The sequence below is a fragment of the Leucopleurus acutus genome, assembly GCF_964270905.1.
Source record: "Leucopleurus acutus genome assembly, chromosome: 11".
Classification (NCBI taxonomy): Eukaryota; Metazoa; Chordata; class Mammalia; order Artiodactyla; family Delphinidae; genus Leucopleurus; species Leucopleurus acutus.
Window position 1 is genome coordinate 52,205,686 of NC_139152.1, and position 23,858 is coordinate 52,229,543.

The 23,858-nt window shown below is 45.5% G+C and overlaps 1 protein-coding gene across 2 annotated transcripts in view; it reads left to right on the forward strand.

Annotated features, from left to right (window-relative positions):
* Positions 1-21,888, forward strand: part of RASSF3 (Ras association domain family member 3) — a 74,492-nt gene extending 52,604 nt beyond the window's left edge. For both annotated transcript variants that reach the window (XM_082849689.1, XM_082849688.1), the window contains exons 2-5: positions 11,325-11,432; positions 13,665-13,893; positions 16,030-16,139; positions 19,196-21,888. In XM_082849689.1, the coding sequence (XP_082705815.1) occupies positions 11,325-11,432; positions 13,665-13,893; positions 16,030-16,139; positions 19,196-19,345 (597 nt within the window). In that variant the 3' untranslated portion in view covers positions 19,346-21,888. The remainder of the gene's footprint in view (positions 1-11,324; positions 11,433-13,664; positions 13,894-16,029; positions 16,140-19,195) is intronic.
* Positions 21,889-23,858: the final 1,970 nt, after the last annotated feature.

Below are 23,858 nucleotides of genomic sequence, written 5' to 3' on the forward strand. Positions count from 1 at the left end.
TCTGACTTATCTTTTAATTACTCCAGAGTCCTGTCACCTCCTTGGTAGGAAGGAGGAAGGTGATTCCTCAGATAAAACCCACACCCGGGACAGCTGAGGTAGAGCTGAATCTGTAAATGTTCTCCGTGTGCCCATTTTCTGCACAGATCACGGTCCTTCTGAGAGTGGAGCGCATCATGTATTGCCTATGAAGAATCCATGGGTACCGAAGAATGAGTCCTCGTACACTTGGTACTTCAGCCATGCCTTTTAAGGGCTATGAACAGACTTAATCAGAAGAGCCATCTGGAGTGCAGTGTGGAGCGCGGTGGGGAGGAGAATTCAGGACGAGGCTGTGGATTGAATTAATGGGAGCAAGAGTGATATAAAACAGCTTAACTCCTCATGGGCCCCTTCAGACTTTCACCGTTGCCTATTAAAATAAAATGTTCGTGGTCTGGACACGTGGCTTGGAAGGACTGCCGATTCTCTCCCTACTCCCGTGGTGCTATCTCGGCACCTCAGTTGGCATGAGAGCGAGCTGTACAGGTGTGTTTGGACTAGTGCATTAGTAGGGCTGCACTGAGTAAGAATTGAAGATTTACAAATCCAGGCCTTAGAGGAGCTGGATGTGATTGTCTCCCTGGACGTTGTCAACCTGAACAAGTTGTTGTCATCTACGTTTTTAAACTCTGTGTCACCTGAAAATGGAGAATCTAAGTTGCTTTTAAGTCTCCTTTTATTCTGTGGTGGCAACTTTAAAAAAAAATTTATTTTTGGCTGCGTTGGGTCTTTGTCGCTGCGCGGGGGGTGAGCGGGGGCTACTCTTCGTTCGGTGCACGGGCTTCTCATTGCTGTGGCTTCTCGTTGCGGAGCACAGGCTCTAGACACGTGGGCTTCGGTAGTTGTGGCACGTGGGCCCAGGAGTTGTGCCTCGTGGGCTCTAGAGCGCAGGCTCAGTAGTTGTGACTCAAGGGCTCAGTTGCTCCACGGCATGTGGGATCTTCCCAGACCAGGGCTTGAACCCGTGTCCTCTGCATTGGCAGGCGGATGCTTAACCACTGCACCACCAGGGAGGTCCTGTGGTGGCAACTTAGACTCCGTATTATAATTGGCAAGGAATAAGACACCAAGCTTGCTTCTGATAGTTTTTCTTGGAGTGCTGGTCTACAGACATTTCTTACTTGCTTGAGGCTCTCCGTCCTCTGTTCAGATTCGGTTGCAGCTGGCAGGGGGATGACTCCGTTGGTCTGCAAGCCTCTGCGCTTCAGTCTCGGATCCCTGCTGGCGTGGAGCTGGAGCCTGCCGCGTCCCCCAGATGGGCTCCACCCGCCTCCTCCCTGGCTGCTGCGGTGTTCCTTCATACTTCCTGTCTGGCTTCCTTCCAGACGAGCCTGCTCACTTCCTTTCTCTGGAACCTCCCCTTATTGCCAAGGTTCCAAGGGTTCACCAGGGATGTGGTGGTCACCAGACCTGACCTCCACACCCTGACCTTTGAAAGAGCCCCTCTTGTCCCTGGGGTAACCTGAATTAGGGAGCTGTGGCTCATAATTGCTGCCAAAGGAAATGGACGGCTGCTGGGTGACCCGCAGAGCCTTGAGCAGTAACACGGGTCTTAATCTCAAATTTAGGGCGGGCGTTATGTCACTGCTCGACATTGTAGTGCCAGTCTCCCTTCCCTCCTGGTTTCTCAGCCATCTCTTACATGTATTTTCCCCATTAATTTTCCTACTGCCCAGTGGACTTTGTAAGTACTTGATTAGGGTGGTGTTGTAGATGGTACAGAATCTTAGAAAACTTACTACTGAAAGGGACCATAATCCAATGCTGTCTTAATCAAGGAGGCTGAGTTTTTGAGGCCATGCCTTCCTTTGGAAACCTGAGTCTCTTCTTACCGAGATCTCAGAGAGGGGGGCCAGAGGGGGGTGGGGGCAGGGGCAGGAGTGCTGGCTCACCTCAGGCCACATTCTTTTTCTAATTATCGAGCGGGATTTGGATGTGCTTGGCTCTGAGGCCTTTCATAATCTTTCCTTTCTTTGTTGCCTAGAATTTAAAGAAACTTAAGCCAGTTGTGAAATGTATCACCTTTCAGAAATGAATAGCATCTTAATTGACTCCCTTTGAAAACATGTCAAACTGGGATTTTAAGTCGAGTGTAATCTGGTATGCCTTGAGGTTGGGACCTCCAGCTGGGGCACGCTGGGGGGACTGGTCCACCTCCAAGTTTGTTTTCTGGCTCCAAACAAATGAGTGGCTGTTTGACGATTGGCACGCGACCCGGTTTTAAAAGTACAACCATATAGGGTATGGCAGACTGGTAACTGGGGGGTTTACAAAGTGAGGTCATGGAAGGCCCAGATGAAACGCTTTTAATGTGTATCACAACTGCAATTAATCTTATTAACATGCTGGGCCTCGGCCTGCTCTCCTGCCCTGGGTGTGCAGGGGTATTCGAGGGGCATGCTTTGAAGGACTCTCTTCTTTGATGGTGCAGATGGATAGCAGAAGCGTATCAGACTTTGTATCTGGTACCATAAAGGCCTTTTGTGTGCCCGTGCAGACGCATTCAGTTTTGAGAAGCAAACAAAACGATGCAGATCGATAAGATATACAAAAGAGGACGGGTTTTAAATGCAGTCTTGTAGCTGTGGGCTCTGCGACCAGACAGAATCAGGTGAAAAGGGATAGAGCTCCCTCTTAGGTTCCCAGCATCCAGCTCGTTCCAGTTCTGGGAGTGAAAGATTTAAAAACATGACTTGTTGGGAGGCAAGAGTAAACACAGGAAACAGCAAACCGTAAAAGGTGCTGCGATGCTAAGTCTGAATTGATGGGGTAGCGCAGGGGTTCCTGAGGCTGCTGTGGTTAGGATGGCTTCCTGGGTGGGGTGGGCTTGTGACCCTTGGGAGGGTCACAAGGTGAGGGGGGCCAGTGGGGGGGGCAGCACATGGTACTCTTGGAGGAGAGATAAGTGGGCCGAGTGGTAGGGCGGTGCAGTGGTAGGGCTAAGGCTGGGAGGATTTAAAGGCAATAGATGGCATCTCTCTTTCACAAGTGCATGTAAGAGAAGGCTAGTACAGTATTGCGTCCTTATAAGGCTGCTGCCCAGTTGTTTTTGCGGCCCATTTTTTTTTTAGAAGTCCTCTAAAATACCCATCTAGACTCCCTTCTGACGTTCTCTTTGTTATTGTTTAACAAGTAGCCTTGCGGACAAAGAGGTTGTTTAAAATTGTTGGGTTCAACAGACGTGGTTTGGGTATGCTAATATATTCTAATGAATACAGAATCTACTCACTAAGTGAATAATTGATGAGAAAAGAAATATCTGTACCTGTATAATGTACCCGTTTGCTCATAATTAATTAATGTCACACTTAAAACATTATTAAAGGTCTGTTCTCTTCAGGGTTCCTCGCTGTGTGCACCCTATGCGGGTTTCTCACCTGCAGGACTTCTCAGAGCCTTTAGCATTCTAAAGTGCATTGGGAATCAGTGCAGTGGGAGGTAGTGGAGGAGAAGGGGGACAGCCCTTTCTGTCCACAGGACATCGTGGAGGATTAGCGGTCCATGGGGCACCCTGTTGTTTGACAGTGCTGTGTGCATTGCCCTTGCCCTTTTAGCTGCCCTCCATTTGTCCGTTTACTTTTCCTACCCCAAGGTAACAGTGATGCATATCTTGAGCCAAGGAGGGTGAGGGGGCTGTTACATCATTCCTCCCTTCCTTTTTCTTTGCTATTGGAGCAGCGAACATCTTAGATGGCTGCGTAGAAGAGTTGCCTACAAGCTAAATTTGGGCAAGATGAGTCCCCGAATCCTCATATAAATGGAAATAGAGTCCTAGCTCTATATCCTGCCATTAAAAAAAAAAAAAGAAAGAAAGAAAAAATCTTCCCATGTGGCAGGGGGAACAACCTGAGAGTGGCCAGGATGAATCAGCATGCCGTGGCTGGACACCAAGACAAGCGTGACTCTAGACGTGGCACTCGTCCTGCGATCAACCCTGGTGTGGTGAGAACGCAGCAGCAGGCAAGCTGTTCTTTTAAGGTCAAGAACAGCAACAAGTGTTCTGGTTCTTTCCTTCAGGAATAGACTCTTCCTTGCTCTAGAACAGTTGTCTTTTTCCTGTAACATATTACTTTTACTTTGCTTTCTCATGGCTTTTCCTCCCTAGTTGTTCATTTACACCTGTGCACATTACAGTACAGCTTCACACTGTCCACTGGAGTCCCACAAGCTGCGTGGGGCTATGTACACTTCAATTATTTAAAATGAAATAAAATTTAAAACTCAGTTCCTCATCTCAAATGTTCAGATACCATGTGTGGCTGGTAACTGTTCTTTTTTGGACAAGGTAGATACAGAATGTTTCCATCATAGCAGATAATGCTGGTGGATGGCACTGATGTATATCAGCCATACCGACCCTTGTGTGGGAAAACTTTTCTGGGTCCCCTCGTCACCTCAGGCTACTTTTTTTAAAGTTGTTTTTGGTTGTTTTGTTCTGTTTTCGCATTTTAATGTGCTTCTGATTTTTTTTTTTGGCTGCATCTTGTGGCATGTGGAACTTCCTGGACCAGGGATCGACCCTACGCCCCCTGTAGTGGAAGCATGGAGTCTTAACCACTGGACCACCAAGGAAGTCCACCTCTGCCTACTTTAACATCTTAGAGCTTGTGGTACCACAAGTGAGGAATGTCTGACAGACATCAACTGTAAATGCGAAGCTGTCCCCCGTGGCCTTTCTTGGCATATTCATCAGGGTTGAGCAAGGCATGCTCCCAGCTTAAAAAACCCTCTTGGGGCTTTGCAAGCTTAGCTCTGTGTGACAGCCCTTCCTGTATTCATCACAGGGTTTTTCCACTTTGCTCACCTAAAGGACATCTCAGGACAGTGTTTTCCTGCTAATCGCACTTTAAAATCTAGTTCAGGAGCATCTAACCTGACTTGTTGAAATTTTCTTTTGAGCCCCCCAAACGGCTTGCTCACTAGTTCCTGAAAATCACTGCTGCATACTGTGCTTATGTGCAAACCTGCTTTGATTTGCTTGTAGGTCCCTCTGATTGCAGTAGAAGGATCTCTCCCAGAGGAGATTTTTCTGTTTTGTTTAGGTGCATGATACTTGGTTTGATGTCTTTGTTGGAACAGAGCCTGGAAGAAAGACATGTGAAGGAGTCATTACCTAGACTCCATTCTATTTGAGCTATCCCTGAATTCCATTTGCAGCAGGGCTGACTGGTCCAGGGAAGTGTGGTCTTAAGGATGAAAGGTGCTTGGCGTTTTATTCCGTACACAATAAAAGGCTGGCATTTGTTCTATCTGTAATTGCACCGGGTACCCCAGTCTGTTTGGGACATGAGTAGGTGACTGCCTGTTTCTACAACTGGAGAGAAGATGAAAAGTAGGAATTCATGAGTTTGGAATGGAGCCTCACTTAGAGAAGGCACCTGTTGACTTGGTAAGTTTACCCTTCTCCACTGACACAGGCTGGACCCCAAACCTGGCCAGGAGTCAGAGCTGCTCCCCATGAGAGCGGCAGGACCCACCGGTGGGGAGGTGATGACACTCTTATTGTCTGTCATGCTCCTGTCACGGGCACAGTGCATATATTGTCCTCCACTCAGTCAGGGAATCTGTGCTATTTGCATTTTTAAAAGAGGGTCAGTAGTTTTATTTTTTAAAGAGGTCTATAATGCAAACAAAACAACCCCACACATGCCGGGGGGCGGGGGCAGAGAGTAAGGCAAACTTGACTAGACTGTGAACCAAGAAAAGGCAGAAAGGCAGGGACCACAGTGGTCTCTCCTGGCTTTATGTGCTTGGTACAGAGATGGGCACCAGTAGGCAGGCAATAAATAGTTGTTGATAATAAATGAGTTCTATTTTCATAACAGTTCTATAAAGTCCATATTGCTTTTCACATTCTAAAGAGATAAGAAAACTGAGGCTCAGAGAGGTTAAATAACTTGCCTATGGTCACACAGCCAGAACGTGTATGCCTAAGCCGTAGACCACATACCTTCACCAGGCTCAAACAGAGGGAGAGGCAGGGCCATATTCACCTTCTCGCTCACCCTCTTTCTCTCGCACAGTTACTCTCAGATGCTTTATATTTGTTAGGTTTATTTTTATTGTTGCATTTTTAACTTAAATTCTTTTATGCTGCATTTTATATAGTCCTGTCTGTCAATTATATCTCAATAAAACTGGAAGGAAAAAACTTTAATTTTGACATTATTTCAGAATTACAGAAAAGTTAGCAAGAAGGGTATACACAGTGTCCAGACCCTTTGTCCAAGTTCGTAGGGGTCTGTATATTCTTGGACAATCTTGATTCGCGATCTGCTCTAGCCTAGGGCGGGGCCACACTGCCTGGGATTCCTGTGTGTCTGCGAGGTAGGGCGTGTCCTTTATGAAAGGTCACCGGTGTAAAAAACAGTGATGTGACCCCACCCAGGAACTGAGGCAAACCCTAGAGCAGCCATACAGGGCTTGCTTGCTAGATGTAAACATGAGAGAAGAGTCTAGGGTTTATAATTTTGCATGGAAGAACTCTCCCTCTGAGAAACCGGAGGGTTTGGGGAATGTAAAAGAAAAGTGGCTTATGAAAAAGATGACTTGTAACTTCCCAAACACTCTCAGGCGTGGCATCATACCCTCCTCGGCTGCCAAGAACAATAATGGATGCGTTCGCAGACGCATGCGCCCATGCCATTTCCTCTCCTCGCCATACAATTAAAGATGAACGTCTGTGCTCCGCCGTCTCTGTTCCATGCCCACCACACGGGTTTTTTTTTTTAACCCTCTGCTTCTTGATTTCACTTCTGTACGCATTGTACCTACTTCCTCCCTTCTGGGTTCCGTCCCGCCCTGCGAAGATAGCCGTGTTCCCAAAGGCACCGTGTTTGGAGGACAGGCAGGATTCTTCCCTGTGTGAGAGGAAGAGGTGGTGGGTCTCTTTTAAAGGGGCAAACTATCCGGACGTTTTCCAGATCAGGAGACTTTCTCCAGTTCTGACACTAAAAGAAACCAGTGTCCTCCGCTCCAGGGCCTGAGCTTGCGACTCCTGTGCCTTTCCCTCTGCTGCCAGACTCCTTCACTCAGTTATCTTGGAAGCCTTTTTTCTTTGACATTCCTCACTCATACTCCACCTGTGCTGGACCGCAAGTGCCATGAGGGCAGAGGTGGTGTCTGACATCCCCACGCAGAGCAGGGCCTGGCACACAGCTTCTGCTCAGCAAATATTTGCTGAATGAATAGGCCTTGATCTGTGGCCTTGGTGTACAGCTGCTCCCTCAGTTGACTTAAATATACAAGATCACAGTGACTTCCTTGGCGGTCCAGTGGTTAGGAGTCTGCCCTCCCACTGTAGGGGGCACGGGTTCGATCCCTGGTCGGGGAACTAAAATCCCACAAGTTGCGGGGTGCGGTAAAAACAAACAAGATCACAGAAGAGAGTGTAGATCTTAGAAGTTCTCATCACAAGAAAAAAAAAATTATGGCGATGAGTGTTAACTTACTGTGGTGATCGTTTTTATATACATATAAAATTACGCTGTACACCTGAAACAAATACAATGTTATATGTCAATTATATCTCAATTGAAAAAAGAAGACAACTAATGTCTCATCAGAAATAATGCAAGCAGCTCTTTTCCTGTTAGGACTCAAGGCCAAAAAAAAATACAGTGGTGATTGTTTTCTAATGTGTAAGAATATTGAATCATTATGTTGTATACCTGAAACTAATATAATATTGTAAGTCAATTATACTTCGATGAAAAAAATACAGGATCATAGCCTTTTAGGTTGTAGCTGCTTCTCTGGGATTTGCTTTCCAGTTGATCTCACTTTTAATAGTGAGATTTTTTTGGAAGGGACCTTTGGGTCCACCTGTTTTCTGTCATTGCTTCCTGCAGTTTCCTGGGTTTTTAATCTCTGATGAAGGTAGCAGAGTGGTTATACAAGCATGTCTCAGTTATCTGTACTTGGATGACTCAGAGCAAATTTCTCTTCCCAGACTGGCTTGCTCCTTTGACTTTGCTCAAGCTTCTGGGAAGGCTGACTTGAGGAGGCTTCAGGGTGGACGCTAAGTCCAGTAGCATCAGCAAAACCTGTGATTAAGAACTCATCAGGGCTTCCCTGGTGGCGCAGTGGTTGAGAGTCCGCCTGCCGATGCAGGGGGCACGGGTTCGTGCCCCGGTCCGGGAGGATCCCGCGTGCTGCGGAGCGGCTGGACCCGTGAGCCACGGCCGCTGAGCCTGCGCGTCCGGAGCCTGTGCTCCACAACCGGAGAGGCCACAGCAGTGAGAGGCCCGCGTACCGCAAAAAAAAAGAAAAAAAAAAAAAAAAGAACTCACCAAAATGGGGCAGTTCCCTGGTGGTCTCATGCTTAGGATTTGGCGCTTTCACCGCTGTGGCCTGGGTTCAGTCCCTGGTTGGGGAACTGAGATCCTGAAAGCCTCGTGGCATGGCCAAAAGAAAAAAAAAAGAGGCAAATAAATTGAACAGACATTTAAAAACAAAAAACTGATCAAGATAACTTGACCACCCTGCCCTTTGCTCTTAATCACTCCCATCACCCCTTCTCCGTCTCTTCATTCTTAGACTTCTTCCTTCTTCTTTAAGTAGTAAGCCCCTAGGGTGTATCTGTGCTATAATATTCATGTAATTTGCTGTTTTATATATTTTTAATGGTGAGCCTTTGGTTTCCTCAATTCCTTGAGTGGAACCATCTTGTCCCATTGGTCACACTGGGGAAGCAGATCTCTGCAAGCAGGAAGCACCTTGGAGATGTCTACTCCAGTCCCTTTATTTGATAGGAAACAAGGGAGCAGATGCAGACAGGTTAGTAGCCCAGGGCACAGGATTAGTCAGTGACAGACCTGGACTAGGCCCAGGTCTGGCTGGAATGCAGCACTTTCCCAGCACCCTTTGCCCTGCCATCATCACATCCCACCCCCATGAAATGGAAAATCTCTTATTGTATACTTTTTTTTGGTCTTTAAAAATTTTTTTGTTTTATAATTCTTTTCTTTTTTTTTATTGAAATGTAGTTGACTTACTATGTTTCAGGTGTACAGCAAAGTGATTCAGTTTTATATATCTATAGATACATCTATCTATCTGTATATATATTTTAATTTATTTTCCTTTTTTTTTTTTGGCTGCATCAGGTCTTAGTTGCGGGACACGGGATCTTTGTTGAGGCTTGTGGGATCTTTTCGTTACGGCGCGCGATCTGCTTGGGCTTCTCTCTAGTTGTGGCATGCGGGTGGGCTTCTCTCTAGTTGTGGTGTGCGGGTTTTCTCTGGTTGTGGTGCACAGGCTCCAGCATGCGTGGGCTCTGTGGGTTGCAGCACGTGGGCTCTCTCATTGAGGCGCGTGGGTTTAGTTACCCCACGGCATGTGGGATCTTAGTTCCGCGACCCGGGATCGAACCCGCGTCCCCTGCATTGGAAGACGGATTCTTTACCACTGGACCACCAGGGAAGTCCCCAGATACATATATTCTTTTTCAGGTTCTTTTCCATTATAAATTGTTAGAAGATATTGCATATAGTTCCCTGTGCTATACAGTAGGTCCTTGTTGTTTATCTATTTTATATGTAGTAGTGTGTATCTCTTAATCCCAAATTCCTAATATCCCTCCCCCCTCTTACAGTATACTTTTTAGGATATGCTTCGAAGAGTCTTTGGACAGTTCATAGTGAAAAATGAATGTTGAAACAGAGACTGTCTCGTTTTCTACTTTAGCTATGGCCTGTAGCTGCCTAATTGTGGATTGGAAGGGGCAGGGCCAGCAGAGAAATGTGAGAGACACGTTGGAGATAGTCATTGAAGCTTCTGAAAAGTTATTTTAATCTACGGCTTTTTCTCCCCCTAACCACTGACACCAAAAATAAGGCTGCCTTGGGGTTTTACGTTGGTAGATAGGGTGCTCCCAAGGGACTTCGAGGCTTGCTCCTGAAGCTGGGCCGTGACCATGCCGTCCCCCAAACACTGACCCCTCAGTCCACACTAGGACAGGTCTGGAATCGAAGTTACTGAGATGACTTGTAGTCAGCACCCCCCTCTCGGGGTCTCCAATCCAGGAACTTGAGACCTGAATGGATTTTATACCCTTGAAAGCTCTCCTGCAGTTTCTGTCGTGGCCGTTCCGTGTGTATCTATCACGGTAGCTCACAGTGCGTAGGTGGGAGCAAACACCTGCTTGGATAACCTCCAGCTGTGAGGTTGGGGTGATTATCTGGCTGGAAGAGAGGTACCTTTTTAAAGGTTTTATTTTGGGGGAGAAATCATCCGATCTTATTGTTCTTCCTGTCTGTCCTGAAGATTGTTAGGACCCTTCATCTTTTTTGAGTTGCTTCTCAGGTTTGAATCTGATTAGGCAGGCTTTCCTTTACGTTTTCAAACACCCACACGGGAATGGTGGGGATCTATTCGATTTAGTGGAAATAACATAGAGGACCTGGATTAAAATTGAGCTTGGTCTCTTAACCAGTTGGGTTGTCCCCGGCAAGCCACTTGACCCCTGTGAGTCTCAGTGTCCCTGTCTGTAACAAGGAGATGCTAATTAGTGAGGATTAAATGGGGATCCCATATGGAAGTACTTGGAGTTACTGAGGGTTGGTGGGCTTTGGAATCAGGTTTTTCAGGTAAGCTCCAGCCCTTCTGCAGAGCAGTTAAGTTTATGTTAGTAGGTTGATTTACTTCTTAGAACTTGATCTCATCTAGTAAAAATGCCGACTTGGTTAAGTTGTTGGGAGAAATAAATGCAATATAAGTCAGGTGCCTGGTATACTGGGCTTCATGGGGCCAACAGATTCTGGAGTGTGGCCATCAGTGATTGCATATTAGCCATCGCATGATGTCATGCATTGTTTGAGCTCTTTAGACAAAAACAGTTAGTGAATGTTTCACAGTGATGAAAGGATTTAACTAAAATCTTCCCCTCCAGAGTGTGGGGGGAGGCAAGGGTGGGGTGAGACTGGGAGGGGCAGGGGTTGAGAGTGGGTGGGTCCAGGAAGTCTGGTTACTTCTATCTTGGCATGAGGATTTGTTTGGAAGATTAAATGACCTTCCTGGTAGTTGTATAGAATTTGACAGGTCAGGGATTAGTGCCAGTTTAACACTTATTAACTACCATACTTTTTGCTGGTAAAGATTGTAAAGCTATAAAGATCATAAAGTTCATAGGATTTGTGTGTGTGTGTGTGTGTGTGTGTGTGTGTGTGTCAAGGTAAAGTGCTCCGTAGTTGTTGTTATATGGAATGTGAAAAGAATCCTGGCTTATCTGCATTTTTTTTTCTGTGATTGCTCATGTGTGACTGGGCTTATTTTTCTTCTAGGATGTGGAGAAAGATAAGGAAACCCACAATTACCTCAGCAAAGAGGAAATCAAAGAGAAAGTTCATAAATACAACTTAGCAGTCACAGACAAGTTGAAGATGACCTTGGTGAGTACCCATACTAATAATACTGTTTAGGTTGACACGTGTTGAAAGACAACTATAAGTTGTTGGTACTACAGTCTGTATGTTTTAAAATCTCTGAATCATACTTGCAGAACCTTAATGGTCAAGGTATACAGGACCGGAGAATGGGATATTTCTGCATCTTTCAAATGAAAGCTGTATTTTGAAGTAGCTTTATCTCAAAATCAATCAGCACTTCCTAAAATTTTATTTTAAAACATGTTATGATCCCCAAAGGATTTTTAACACTGAGTGTAATCCCTTGCCTGTTTTTAACACATGGGCAGTAACTCAGATTCTAATAAGGCCTTAGATAAGTTTTATCTTGTGTAAATAAATTTGGAAGTGTCAGGAAAAGGATCTTGTGCCCCTGGATTGGGATCTAATTGAGCTCGGATTTTTCTCAGCTGGAGAAAAATGTGTATTATGGAGTATGTAATACTCGGCTTTCTACATTGTTGTTTCAGGCTCCTGCAGCTTTGTGCCGATGCTGTTAGAAGCTCGGTGGGGAGCAAGGGGGTAGGAGGGAGAAGCACAGGCTTAGTGACAAAGAAAGGGGGGACCCAAGGCAGAGCCAGATGTACGTTCCTCTAACTGGTCTGGCCTCGCCCATCCACTTGATGACTTTCCTCGAGGCACCTGCCATCTCTCGGTGCCAGTGTCCAGGGCCCTTGGACCCCTGCCTGGCACTCTATTGACTGTGACCTGACAGAGTTCAGCAAAGGACAGGGCGACCGGTTAGAACAGGCCCTACTGAATTCTGTGACCCTTGGGGAGGAGCTTTTAAATATAAACCCTCGTGATAAAGGATCCCTCCCTAGGGGGACTCCACCAAAAAGGGGAGACAGTGGATGATCTCAAGATTATTCCTCATTATTCCAGCAGTCGTACTTCTCCTTCTTCAAACACGGTTTTTATCAAAGCAGAAAAATTCCACATCCCTCCTCTTCCCCTTGGAGATTAAAACAGATGCACGTTTCCATGTCGTTTCAAAGATAAAAAAAAATGTGAAGTGTTGTATAATACTTTCCACAAGAATGAATGAGTGAATTAGTATTATAAATTGACCTTGTGGAAAGGAAGAAAAATAATGGCCTGTAAAGGAGATTTTTCATGTTCTGTGTTAACTGTGTCATTTATTTATAACACCTGAAGATTTGTTTAAATAAAACATTACAATGTTTTTTACCTAAACATACTAAAAGTTAAAAGTGAAGACCAGACTATTGTAACTATTTTTAGCAACTAAGAAACAATAATTCTACATCAGTTAAGATAAGTGCTAAACTCATCAAATTGTGTATATTAAATTTGTGCAGCTTTTTGTATGGAAAAATTGTACCTCAATAAAGCTGTTCAAAACATACTTATATATAGAAGGAGACATCAGTACCATGTTAAATCAAAAAAGACAAGTGCTTGGGAATTCCCTGCCCGTCCAGTGGTTAGGACTCCATGCTTCCACTGCAGGGGGCACGGGTTCTATCCCTGGTTGGGGAACTAGGATTCTGCATGCTGTGTGGCCTGGCCTCCCCCCGGCAAAAAAAAAAAAAAAAAAAAAAGACAAGTGCTTGTATTATAATGTCTATAGTTCACATCATAGCTTGAATTTGTTTTAAAAATGTTGCTGCCAGAGGTGTCTGAAATGCCTCATCATGTATCCCATGCTGTGGCAGATCCCATGCTATATAAAATAGGTTAAGCAAAATTGGTAATCTCTGGTACCACTAGGAATGAAAATAGCTTGTTTTCTTCCCGTCTGCTCCTTGTTACTTGAGTATTTCAAAGTCCTAATTGTGACTTTCCTTTTCCGTGTAATAGCTGGTCATCAGTTGATGTTGTTTCCTTTGTGCAGTTAGCCTGGACATATCCTCAAGCTTTAATAAGCCCTGTGGTTTGGCCAGCATCTGTGGCAGGGGATTGTAACCTCACCCGTGGACCCTGACCTTTCACATGTAGCTTCAGTGGCATGAGTCCTGGACTTTGGTCCCCACATCTGCCCTGCAGACCTCGCCTCTGGAAGCACTTTCCTGGAGTGTGTTAACCTCCCCCGAGGTCATTCCCTGAGGGGCAGTCTTGAGTCAGGTTCTGTCACAGAGCTGAAAAAGCAAAGAACAAGAGAAGGAGTGTTTCACCTTCCTTTTTTGTTGTTGTTTTGATATGCTCCTTCCCTAAAATGCCCAGCTAATGTGTGTGTGTTTATTCCTGCTTCAGAATTCAAATGGGATTTACACTGGCTTCATTAAAGTACAGATGGAACTCTGCAAACCTTCACAGACTTCTGGAAAACTTGCTCCCAGTAGCAATGGCTGTATGAATACACTCCACATCAGCAGCACAAACACTGTCGGGGAAGTGATCGAGGCCCTGCTCAAGAAGTTTCTTGTGACCGAGAGCCCTGCCAAGTTTGCACTTTATAAGCGTTGTCACAGGGAAGATCAAGGTACCCTGCCACACTTAAAATGAAAACGGTCCCCGCTTTTATTTCTGTCTTTTGGCCTCATTAGTGGAAGGAAAGTGATAGGTGTGTCAGTTACGTCAGGGCCCAGGGCCAGATTCTGGAATAAATGGTGATCACGGTGTGTGCTTAATGCTTCTTGGCTGTCTGTGTCTTTCAGTTGGACAGTTGTGGGTCTTAGGAGCCCAGATACCAGATACCCATATGTGATGGGTATTTATGGAGGATTTGTGATGTGCACAGGAGGATAGCCTTTTTTCTTTTCTTTTTTCCATCACTTTGATTTTAATTCTCTTTTGGACAGAAAAGAATGCATCTGAGCTTGAAGTTTTCAGTAGCACATCGACATCGGATGTGCATCCGAACATGGAGTGATTGGTGGCCTTGCATTCCCGAGACCCGAGGATCGGAGGCACATGTGTATTAGTGCACATTGCAGACTTATGTAAATGGCACAGCCTTGGGCTCTCCTTTTCCCTTAGCCTGCCTTGCACTAGGTGTTACCCGGGGGCATGTTGGCCCCCTGGCCCCCCAGGGGCTCATGCAATGCTCAAATAACATTTTGATCTGAGGTCCGCCTGTCTGAACTTAATACCCACAATCAGTGGATTAAAAAGAGAATCTTTTTTTTTTTTTTTTTTGCGGTACGCGGGCCTCTCCCGCTGCGGAGCACAGGCTCCGGACGCGCAGGCTCAGCGGCCATGGCTCACGGGCCCAGCCGCTCTGCGGCACGTGGGATCCTCCCGGACCGGGGCATGAACCCGCGTCCCCTGCATCGGCAGGCGTACTCTCAACCACCGCGCCACCAGGGAAGCCGCCAAAAAGAGAATCTTAAATTACTGCATGAAACTGAATAAGATATTCCAGGTCAGGTCATCATTGAACAGAAATTGATACCAGTGGTGGACAACAAGTGATTCAGTGAGTCACTAAGTGCTCATTTGAAAATGGTGTGTATATGTGAACATTTAAGCTTTCCCTAATTTTTCTGGGTTGAGCCTATAGCAGCTGGAGCAGAAAATAAACTCACCTTGGCATGATGGGAAAATCCTTTGGTTGCCTGGGGATGAAACCCAGCTAGATGCTGAGTATGCTCATGTTTCTTCAAACCGTATTATGGGCTGGGCCTGCAGAATACAGAGATGAACAGGGTAAGGTTCCTGTCCTCCAGAGGACACAGGCTCAGCAGTGGGGGGAAGTTTACATCTACAGGGAAATCGGCACCTACAATGCAGTTGTATCCGGAAGTACTGAAATAATACAGGTCAATTGATGGTATTTTGTCCTGCCAGCTTCTTTGCCTGCCCACCTGGACTTTAGCTGCATAATCTGACAGTGATAACATCTTGCTGATATATTACCCACATGGCAAATCTTTCAACCCTACAAGGCAATGCCAGTACTGTGTGTGTGTGTGTGTGTAGCGCAAGATACATGTAGCTGGGCTTAAAGCCACCAGAGCTTGTGTTTGGATGGACTGCTTCGTTTGTTTGCGGCTGCTAATTCTAAATTAATCTGTAGAGAGATTTGCTTCTAGAGTTCTGATTTCATGTTCTTGGGATGGTATTTTTTTTTTATTGTTTTTAAAGGGGTGTGCAGATCCTTATTTTAAGTTTATTTTGCTTTTTTTTTTTGTGGTACGCGGGCCTCTCACTGTTGTGGCCTCTCCCGTTGCGGAGCGCAGGCTCAGCGGCCATGGCTCACGGGCCCAGCCGCTCCGCGTCATGTGGGATCTTCCCAGACCGGGGCACGAACCCGTGTCTCCTGCATCGGCAGGCGGACCCCCAACCACTGCGCCACCAGGGAAGCCCTATTTTGCTTTCTAAAAGGAGGAGCAGAATTAATCATAAGCCCATTTGAGGAGCGATACTCATTTAAATTCATTCTTGAGAATGGTTTCCTTTTTAATCAAGGCACAGTTTCTATTATGCAGATAGAATGGAAATAGTATAGAATTCATTCCACTGTGGGCTACTTATTGGTAACAAGATGAGGAGGATGGTGCCTTGGTAGCCAGGGTAATAACACTGTTGCCTTGGTCTGGGCCCAGGGTGGTGAGGGGTGCTGGTCTGGGGAATGATGTTGTGCTCTGTCTGTGACATGGCGCTTGTTCCTCACCAGTCTACGCCTGCAAGCTCTCAGACCGGGAACATCCACTCTTTCTGCGTTTGGTAGCAGGGCCCAGGACAGACACACTCAGTTTTGTTCTCCGTGAACATGAATTTGGAGAGGTAAGTGATGGTTCCTTCTTGCTTTGGACTCTGCAGACCAACTGGCCCTGTCTTATTGCTCTGCTCTAGTGACTTTGCCATTGCAGAGGAGGACGGGATGGGGGCGGCGGGGGGGAGAGGGAACGTGTGTGCCTGTGTGTCTGTCTGCCTGTCATGGGAGGAGAGGTTGTCCTGTGGAGGGAGGGTGCCTTCCTGTGTGTTTTTGAGTTGTCAGAAATGAACCCAAAGTTAGCCTACAAGATAATTCTTTTATAACACTCATTATGTTGGTCTGTGATTTTCAGAGGTGGGAGGAAATAAATTTTTTTTTAACTTGATCTCCACCCAGAGAGTCATTTTCACCCCTCTACCTCCAAATTACTCTAATCCAGCTGAGCTTTGAAAGTCGACACTCTCCATATGTTTGCTGCTAACCAAAGCCCCCAGGCTCCTTCGCTCTAAAGGGAAGTAAAAGGAACCGCCATCTCTTTACTACAAAAGACATTTAACTTTCTAGAATCTTTCTTTCCTCTTTGCCCAGATGATTAAGAAATTATGTTTCTACATGCATCATTTGCCATTTTCTCTTCAGGGAGGATTGTATTTAGGTCAATTCAGTTGAAGGAAAGAGCACTTCAGACTGTCCTTCTAGATCAGGTGTCACTTGAGATCTCTCAAGCTCTGGGTCTCAGCCTTTTGTCTGGACTCGGAAATGGCATGAATTGAATGGCATGAATTGTCCGTGTAGAACATTTTGTAATGCAGCGAGAATAGAGTTTCTAGGTTAAAAGTTAGGAAACCAAGACTCTGCTTCCTACCGTTCCTCTTGTTAGATTAGGAGCACGACCTTGGGTAAATGTTCTAATCTTTTCAGTCTTCAGTTTTAAAATCTGTAAAGTGGGACTAAAGACTTGAAAAGTTGGTTTTGAGTCGCAAATTAGAAATGTATGTAAACACGCTTAGTAAAGAGTATGTTTATATGTCAGTGTAAATTGGAACTTAACTAGGAAGTTTTAGGAAGACAATGATTTTGGACATTTTGGAAGCTTCTTTCGATTCTCATGTTTTGAAATTTTAAAAATCCACTCTCATTTTGGGGAGAGAGCTGGGTGCAGAAGTCTAAAATTTGGCTTCTGAGTTTGGCACATAGCAGCCTTCGCTCTGCAAGCCCAAGCCAGACGCATCAGCATAGTCTTGTCAGCGTCTTATCTTTCTTGGTGCTGGTTTCTAAGTGTTGCACATAGTTTAGGGCAGTTGGAGCTACATTGTCTGGGAGGGAATTATGTTGGCTTAGTTTTCTTTCTTTTTTTTTTTTTTTTTGCGGTACGCGGGCCTCTCACTGCTGTGGCCTGTCCCGTTGCGGAGCACAGTCTCCGGACGCGCAGGCTCAGCAGCCATGGCTCACGGGCCCAGCCGATCCACGGCAAGTGGGATCCTCCCGGACCGGGGCACGAACCCGCGTCCCCTGATTCGGCAGGCGGACTCTCAAGCACTGCGCCACCAGGGAAGCGCTTGGCTTAGTTTTGAAATTCACTTTACATTGTGTTCTAATGCTCCGGACTGCTGTTCTGACTTGTGTATTGTGTTCTGATTCTCAGGTTTTCAAGGTTAACTGACTTGAGGGAAGAAACTTTCCATAGCTGTCAGGGAGTGGGAGGGAGATGATATTTTATAATGTCTTTACTTTGAAGAATTTATGTGAAAAATAAGATGTTAATTTTTAAATTAACAGAATATTCTAATGTAGAAAGTTTTGCTCTCCTGCTTCACTTCTCATTTTCTTTAATAACTAGCTCACACTCAATCTCTGAGAGCCTTCTGTCATTGGCCCACTTGGTGGTTTTATTCTGTCTCCTCTCTCTGCACCTGTATTTGGTTATCTCCTCTTTTCCCTACCCCATAACCCTGGGAATCCCCCATCAGAAATTGCTCCTGGCCCAGACAGTGATTCTCAGCCCAGGACCCAGGGCCTCCTTTTGGGTGGGGAGGACGTGTAGGTTGAAAAATTAAAAAAACCTTCCCAGGTGAAGCCATATACCCTTCTTGATACTCACTGCTTAAATTTAAAAAAATTTTAAAGAAAAACCCGACAAACATTTATTTTGTGCCTGCTAAGTACCAGCTGCTATTAGAGAAAGAGAACTCAGAAACTCAAGGGCCAAAGACAAAGCCCAAATAGTGAGAAGTACAATAGCTGCAGTGTAGGCGAGAGAGATACTAAGCAAATAATTATAATAATTTTTAGATCTTTTGTGATCAGGTTGTGTTCAAGGCTACCAGAGATCAGCGAGAGCCTCTAATAGACTTAATCCTGGCTGGGAGAGAAGGGAAGGAAATCATGGCAGGCTTCCTAGAGAAAGTGGCATTTAGGCTGGGACTTGAAGGTTGAGAAGGAGTTCTCCAGGCTAAGTGGAGGAAGGGAGAGCATGTGCAAAGCCATGTCAGGTAATGAGTGAGGGGCACAGTGAGAGAGATGTGGCTGGAGAGGGGAGGGTCTTTCAGACTCAGCAGAAACAACCAAGGGTAGCCATTGAATGATTCCAAGCAGGGGAGGGTGATGCTTAGATTGGCATTTTACAGAGAGTATTCATATTCAGGCTGGCTGTTTGGTGGAGCTGGGAGGCTGTCCCAGGGATGGAGGAGAAGATGGCGGTGGACAGCACTAGGGAGAGCTGCCTAGGAGGTGGTGAGATTGATCGTGGGAGCTGGGAAGGAAGGCAGTGACAATGAGGGCTCCCCGTAGAGGGAAGGTGGAAGGAGTGTGGAGTTATCTCTCATGCCTCTGGGGGGTCAGAGTGTCTAAAGGAGGACTTTGGTCTTAGAGCCCTTTTGGAGGAGGCTGGAAGGAGGGGAGCAGAGGGCGATGGGAGTGAACCAAGCAGGGAGTGGACGGCGTGGAGATCTGGTCGGGAGGCTCAGCTCTTGTCCACCAGGACTCCCGAGAGGGCCGGGCAGTGCTGGGCAGTGTGCGTTGGGAGGGGAGGGCAGCCACGCCTCCCTGCGCTGGCGTCCGCATTCCTAAGTCTTGATGCTGAATTAAACACCTGGCATTTTTTCATATTTGTGTTCTCTCACAGTGGGAAGCCTTCAGCCTGCCAGAGCTACAGAATTTCTTGCGGATCTTGGATAAGGAAGAAGATGAGCAGCTACAGAACCTGAAGGAGCGCTACGCGGCCTACAGACACAAGCTGGAAGAAGCCCTCAGCGAGGCCTGGAAACCCGGGTAAAGTGTGGGGCTTGCTGCCCCTTGGGGACAGTGCGGGACCTGCGTGCAAACCAGCAGCCAGTGTGTCTCTTGTCGGAGGGCGGTTTTCTTGCCCCATGATGCTAGGGCCTTTCCCCTTTAAAAATCTCTAGATCTAGTTCCCCAAACCGGTCACGCAGCATCCTGCACCTTGGGCATCCTCTGTAAGGGATTCTGCAAGCTTGTTCTGTTAAGGCACTGCGGTGTTACCTCTTGGCAAGCTGTGAACCTGTAGTCTCATCTGGAGCATTCTAGAGTGTTTTGAAGCATGGACTCTGGGGTTTTTTTCCCTTTTCTCTTATTTTGTTTTAGTTATTTTAATTATGTGATGATGATGTTAAGCTTAAGGTTGTGCAAATGATTTTTTAAAAGCTTAACGAGGAATCTATCTGAATACTTGTCACGTTGAAACTACCTGTTATGGTTTGTTTTTTCTTTCAAATGTCACAGGCAACGATCCACATGAATTGAAGGGCACAGGAAGCTATAGGAACTCTGAGGAATTGGTGAAGGATTTTGGAGGAGTCTGACAAAGAGAGTAAAGAGCAAGTTTGGAAGAAGGTGGGGTGGAAGTGGGGAGCCCTGATGGGAGGTGTTTGGGGCAAGTGGATGGTAGAGGAGAAGGTGAATTTGCTTGTAGACGAGTTAAAAGCTTTCAGTTTAGAGACGTGAAATCCCTTGTCATATTGCTTGACAATATGAGTGGGTAAAACGTGGGAGCAGAACCAAAGAAAGTAGGAGCTGGACCAGAAGGAGGGACTAACTGCAGCTGACCGAGAAGGCAGGTGAATCTTTCAAACAGGGACAGAGCCGCCCTCTCGGTGGACCAGCGCCCATTCTGCCTTCCTTCCCGGAGTGGAAGGTCTGATTGGTGCAGTTTCTCTGGGCCGATGGGGCAGTGAGCATCTGCTATGACTCCTGTGAAGTGACAGTTTTCCCCCGAGGTCCTTTTCAAAGTGGAAAAGGAGTTTGGGGAGGAGGCACTCGCCCAGATTGTCAGCATCCGGGGCATTTGTCAGGTGAGGCGCTCCCAGTATACTTGTGACAGTCACTCCCTCCGCTCCCTCGGTTTCCCTTTTGTCTTTCCCTCCCTTCTTCCTCCTACCCTCTCCTCCCTGCTTTCCCTTCTCCCTTTGTCCTATCAATAGAAGTGCGATCTTACATAATGTAGAACAGGGGTATGGATTAAAGACCCAGGACAGTCAGACCCTCAGTTCCAAAGGGTGACATGGCTGTAAGGCAGCGGGCAGTGTCCACCCACAGCGGACCACACAGGAGGGGGGGTTCTTTATGGAAACATTCTAACAGAAGTGCATGTTCCTGCAAACCAAAGAAATGCATGTGCAATAAGAGCCTTCCTTAAAGCAGGTTAATAACCTCATTTCACGCAGCAGTTAATCTGAAAACAACAGGAAAGGTGTACTGTGCCAGTCTATTTTTAGTCTAGATATTGTTTGTTTATAAATTCCCAAGGAATTGTTGACACTTCGGTGACACCTAATGGATTCCTTTTGAAATTCCAAGGTGCTTCAGTTCTTTGCCTCTTAAGTGAACTGTGCCTTTTTTATTGCATTTCTGTTCTCTTCCTGGTGGCTCTTCTGACTCTGCATAGAACACCCGTCTTGCTGGAGGCAGATCTAAGTGTGGCTTCTGCTGTGCCACACACGTACTGAGACAATCATATCTTCCTAAGCTTTTTAAGGAAAGTTGGAAAGCAAAAAAAAGTAGAAATAGCTATAAAATATGTATAGCACATCTTGTTTAATTTTGCATGTAAGTTCTTTTCAGCGCATCAGTGAGGTTTTAGTGACATTGTCATCCAACGCTTCTACCTTCATTGTTCAGGGAACGCCTTCATGATTTTCATACTGGTTTTACTATTCAGATGATGGCTTGGGTGTGAGTATACTGTTATCGACCACCTGGTCTTTTAATTACCCATCCCAGTAAGTTCATATTTTGTGAAGCCTTTGTTTCTCAGATGAAGACACTGTTAGAACCTTAAAGTAGTAGCTGATGGGTATCTGTGAAAATTTTTTTTTTTTTTTACTTGAAGTAGATTGTCTAAATTAGGCATCCTCGTCTGTATTATCCAGGACCTTGCTCACTGTCATGTGCACTACAAGTTGCAATTTGGAAAACTTAGACTGTGTTGAAATTCTGTCGGTTCATGGTTCTTGAAGACCGACGGTCTCTCCCAAACACTGGTGACTGCGGCAGCATTTTTAATGTGTAAGAGGCCACTGAGGCCAAAGAGTTTTAAAAATCATTGTACAAATTCTTATGTTAAATTAAACTATCTAAGCTTTGCTGTAATACTGTTTTCTCTTCAATATGTGATGGTACAGGAACGAGGTTAAATGAAGCGGTAGTGTTGCAGGGGAGCATTTTAAATCGCAGAAGTAAAAAAATTATAATATTTATAATTTTGATGAGCTTATTTTTATGGGGAAGAGTTTTCTTCCCTAAAATTGTTTCTGGTATGGCAAATCGTTTCCATTATTAAAAGTTGAAGTTGTTAGTTGATGTTTGTGTGTTTTTATTTATGGTTATACGCCAGGTAAAAGAAGGTCACAGGGGTGGGGAAGAGCTGCTTTTCTAGATACTTGGGGACACGGGCTGGAATATGACAACTTTCACTAGGTTTGAATGGGGCACATTTGTTCTCCCAAATGTCATTTTTTCCTTTGCCTTATCCTCTGGGGAGAATAACCAGAGGTGAGTGTCTGCCCATACAACACATTCCTAAAACAATTGTTTTGTGAAATATACATATATTTACAAGTTTATAAAGCATGTGAATAGGTTAGAAATTATTATAAAGTGGCTGCCCTGTGACCACTACCAAAATAGAACATTGTCTCTTTCTTAGCCTCTTCCTTCACCACCCATTCCTGCCCAGAGGCCTCCTACCCTTAAAATAGACCACTTTCAACATTAAAGTATCTTTTTTGGGGTCAGTGTGACTGTCTCACATGGGATGGGTGCACAGCTGCTTCTCCTCTTAGGCTTCCAAGCCTGCTGGAGGCAAGTGTTCTTGCTACCGCACTGCTCTCTAGAGGCACTGGCGAAGCAGGTGCAAGTGTTTGTTTTTACTACTGCACTGCGCCCAGAAGGTGCAAGTGTTCTTACTACTGCACTGCCCCCTAGAGGCACTGGTGAATCGGTAAGGAGGAAAACATTTCAAGTACCATAGCTGCTTGGTAAGTGAAAATATTATGATAGAAATGATGGCTCAGTATAGATCTTTTTCACCAAAATAGCCAGAAGAATCTAGTTTGGAAGTTTGGCCTGGGTTACTGCCCAAGGTGCAGTGGGAGTGTCTTGGAATTTTTATCCCTTAAAGGGAGTTAGCTTCCTGCCCTAGGAACTTGTTACCTGTTGATAATAGTTTAAATGAATATTCTTACGTTGCAAAATTAGTTCTCAAGAGTTGTACACTGTTTTGGGACTCTGTCAGGTGATCCTGATCATGAGTTTTGTGTTTTTGAAAGAAGGGGGAGAGTCTCTATACAGATCTTCATTAATCTACAGTGGGGTTATGTTCTAATAAACCCATTGTAAGTTGGAAATATCGTAAGTCAAAAGTGCATTCCATCCACCTGACCTACTGAACATCATCGTTCTGCCTAGCTTACCTTAAACCTGCCCAGAACACATACATTAGCCTACAGTCGGGCAAAATCATCTGACACAAAGCCTATTTTATTAGAATAAGGTGTTGAATATCTCATGTAATGTGCTGAATACTGTCCTGAAAGTGAAAAACAGGATGGTTGTCTGGGTACAGAATGGTTCTAAGTATATTGGTTGTTTACCCTCGTAAACAAAAAATGTCACTAGCCCGGGAAAAGATCACAATTCAGAATCCAAGTACAGGTGCTTCTCTGGTGGCGCAGTGGTTAAGAATCCGCCTGCCAATGTAGGGGACACAGGTTCAAGCCCTGGTCTGGGAAGATCCCACATGCCACGGAGCAACTAAGCCTGTGCACCACAACTACTGAGCCTGCGCTCTAGAGCCCGTGAGCCACAACTGCTGAGCCCGAGTGCCACAACTACTGAAGCCTGCGCGCCTAGAGCCCGTGCTCTACAACAAGAGAAGCCACCCAATGAGAAGCCCGCGCACTGCAATGAAGAGTAGCCCCCGCTCGCCGCAACTAGAGAAAAGCCCGCGCGCAGCAACAAAGACCTAACACAGCCAAAAGTAAAAATAAATAAATTTTAAAAAAAAGATCCAAGTACATTTTCTATTGAATGCGTATCACTTTCACATCATCGCAAAGTCGAAAAACTGTAAGTCAAACCATCATTAAGTTGGGACCTTCTGTACTATAATAGCAAGTTCAAACACAGTGTTTACCATGTGCCAGGCATTATTCTGAAAAGCTTTAATATGTATTAACTCATTTTCTCTCCCATGAGATAGGTATTTATTGTCAACATCCCCATTTTACAGATGAGGAAACAAACGCATTGAGGTCCAGCAACTTGCCCGC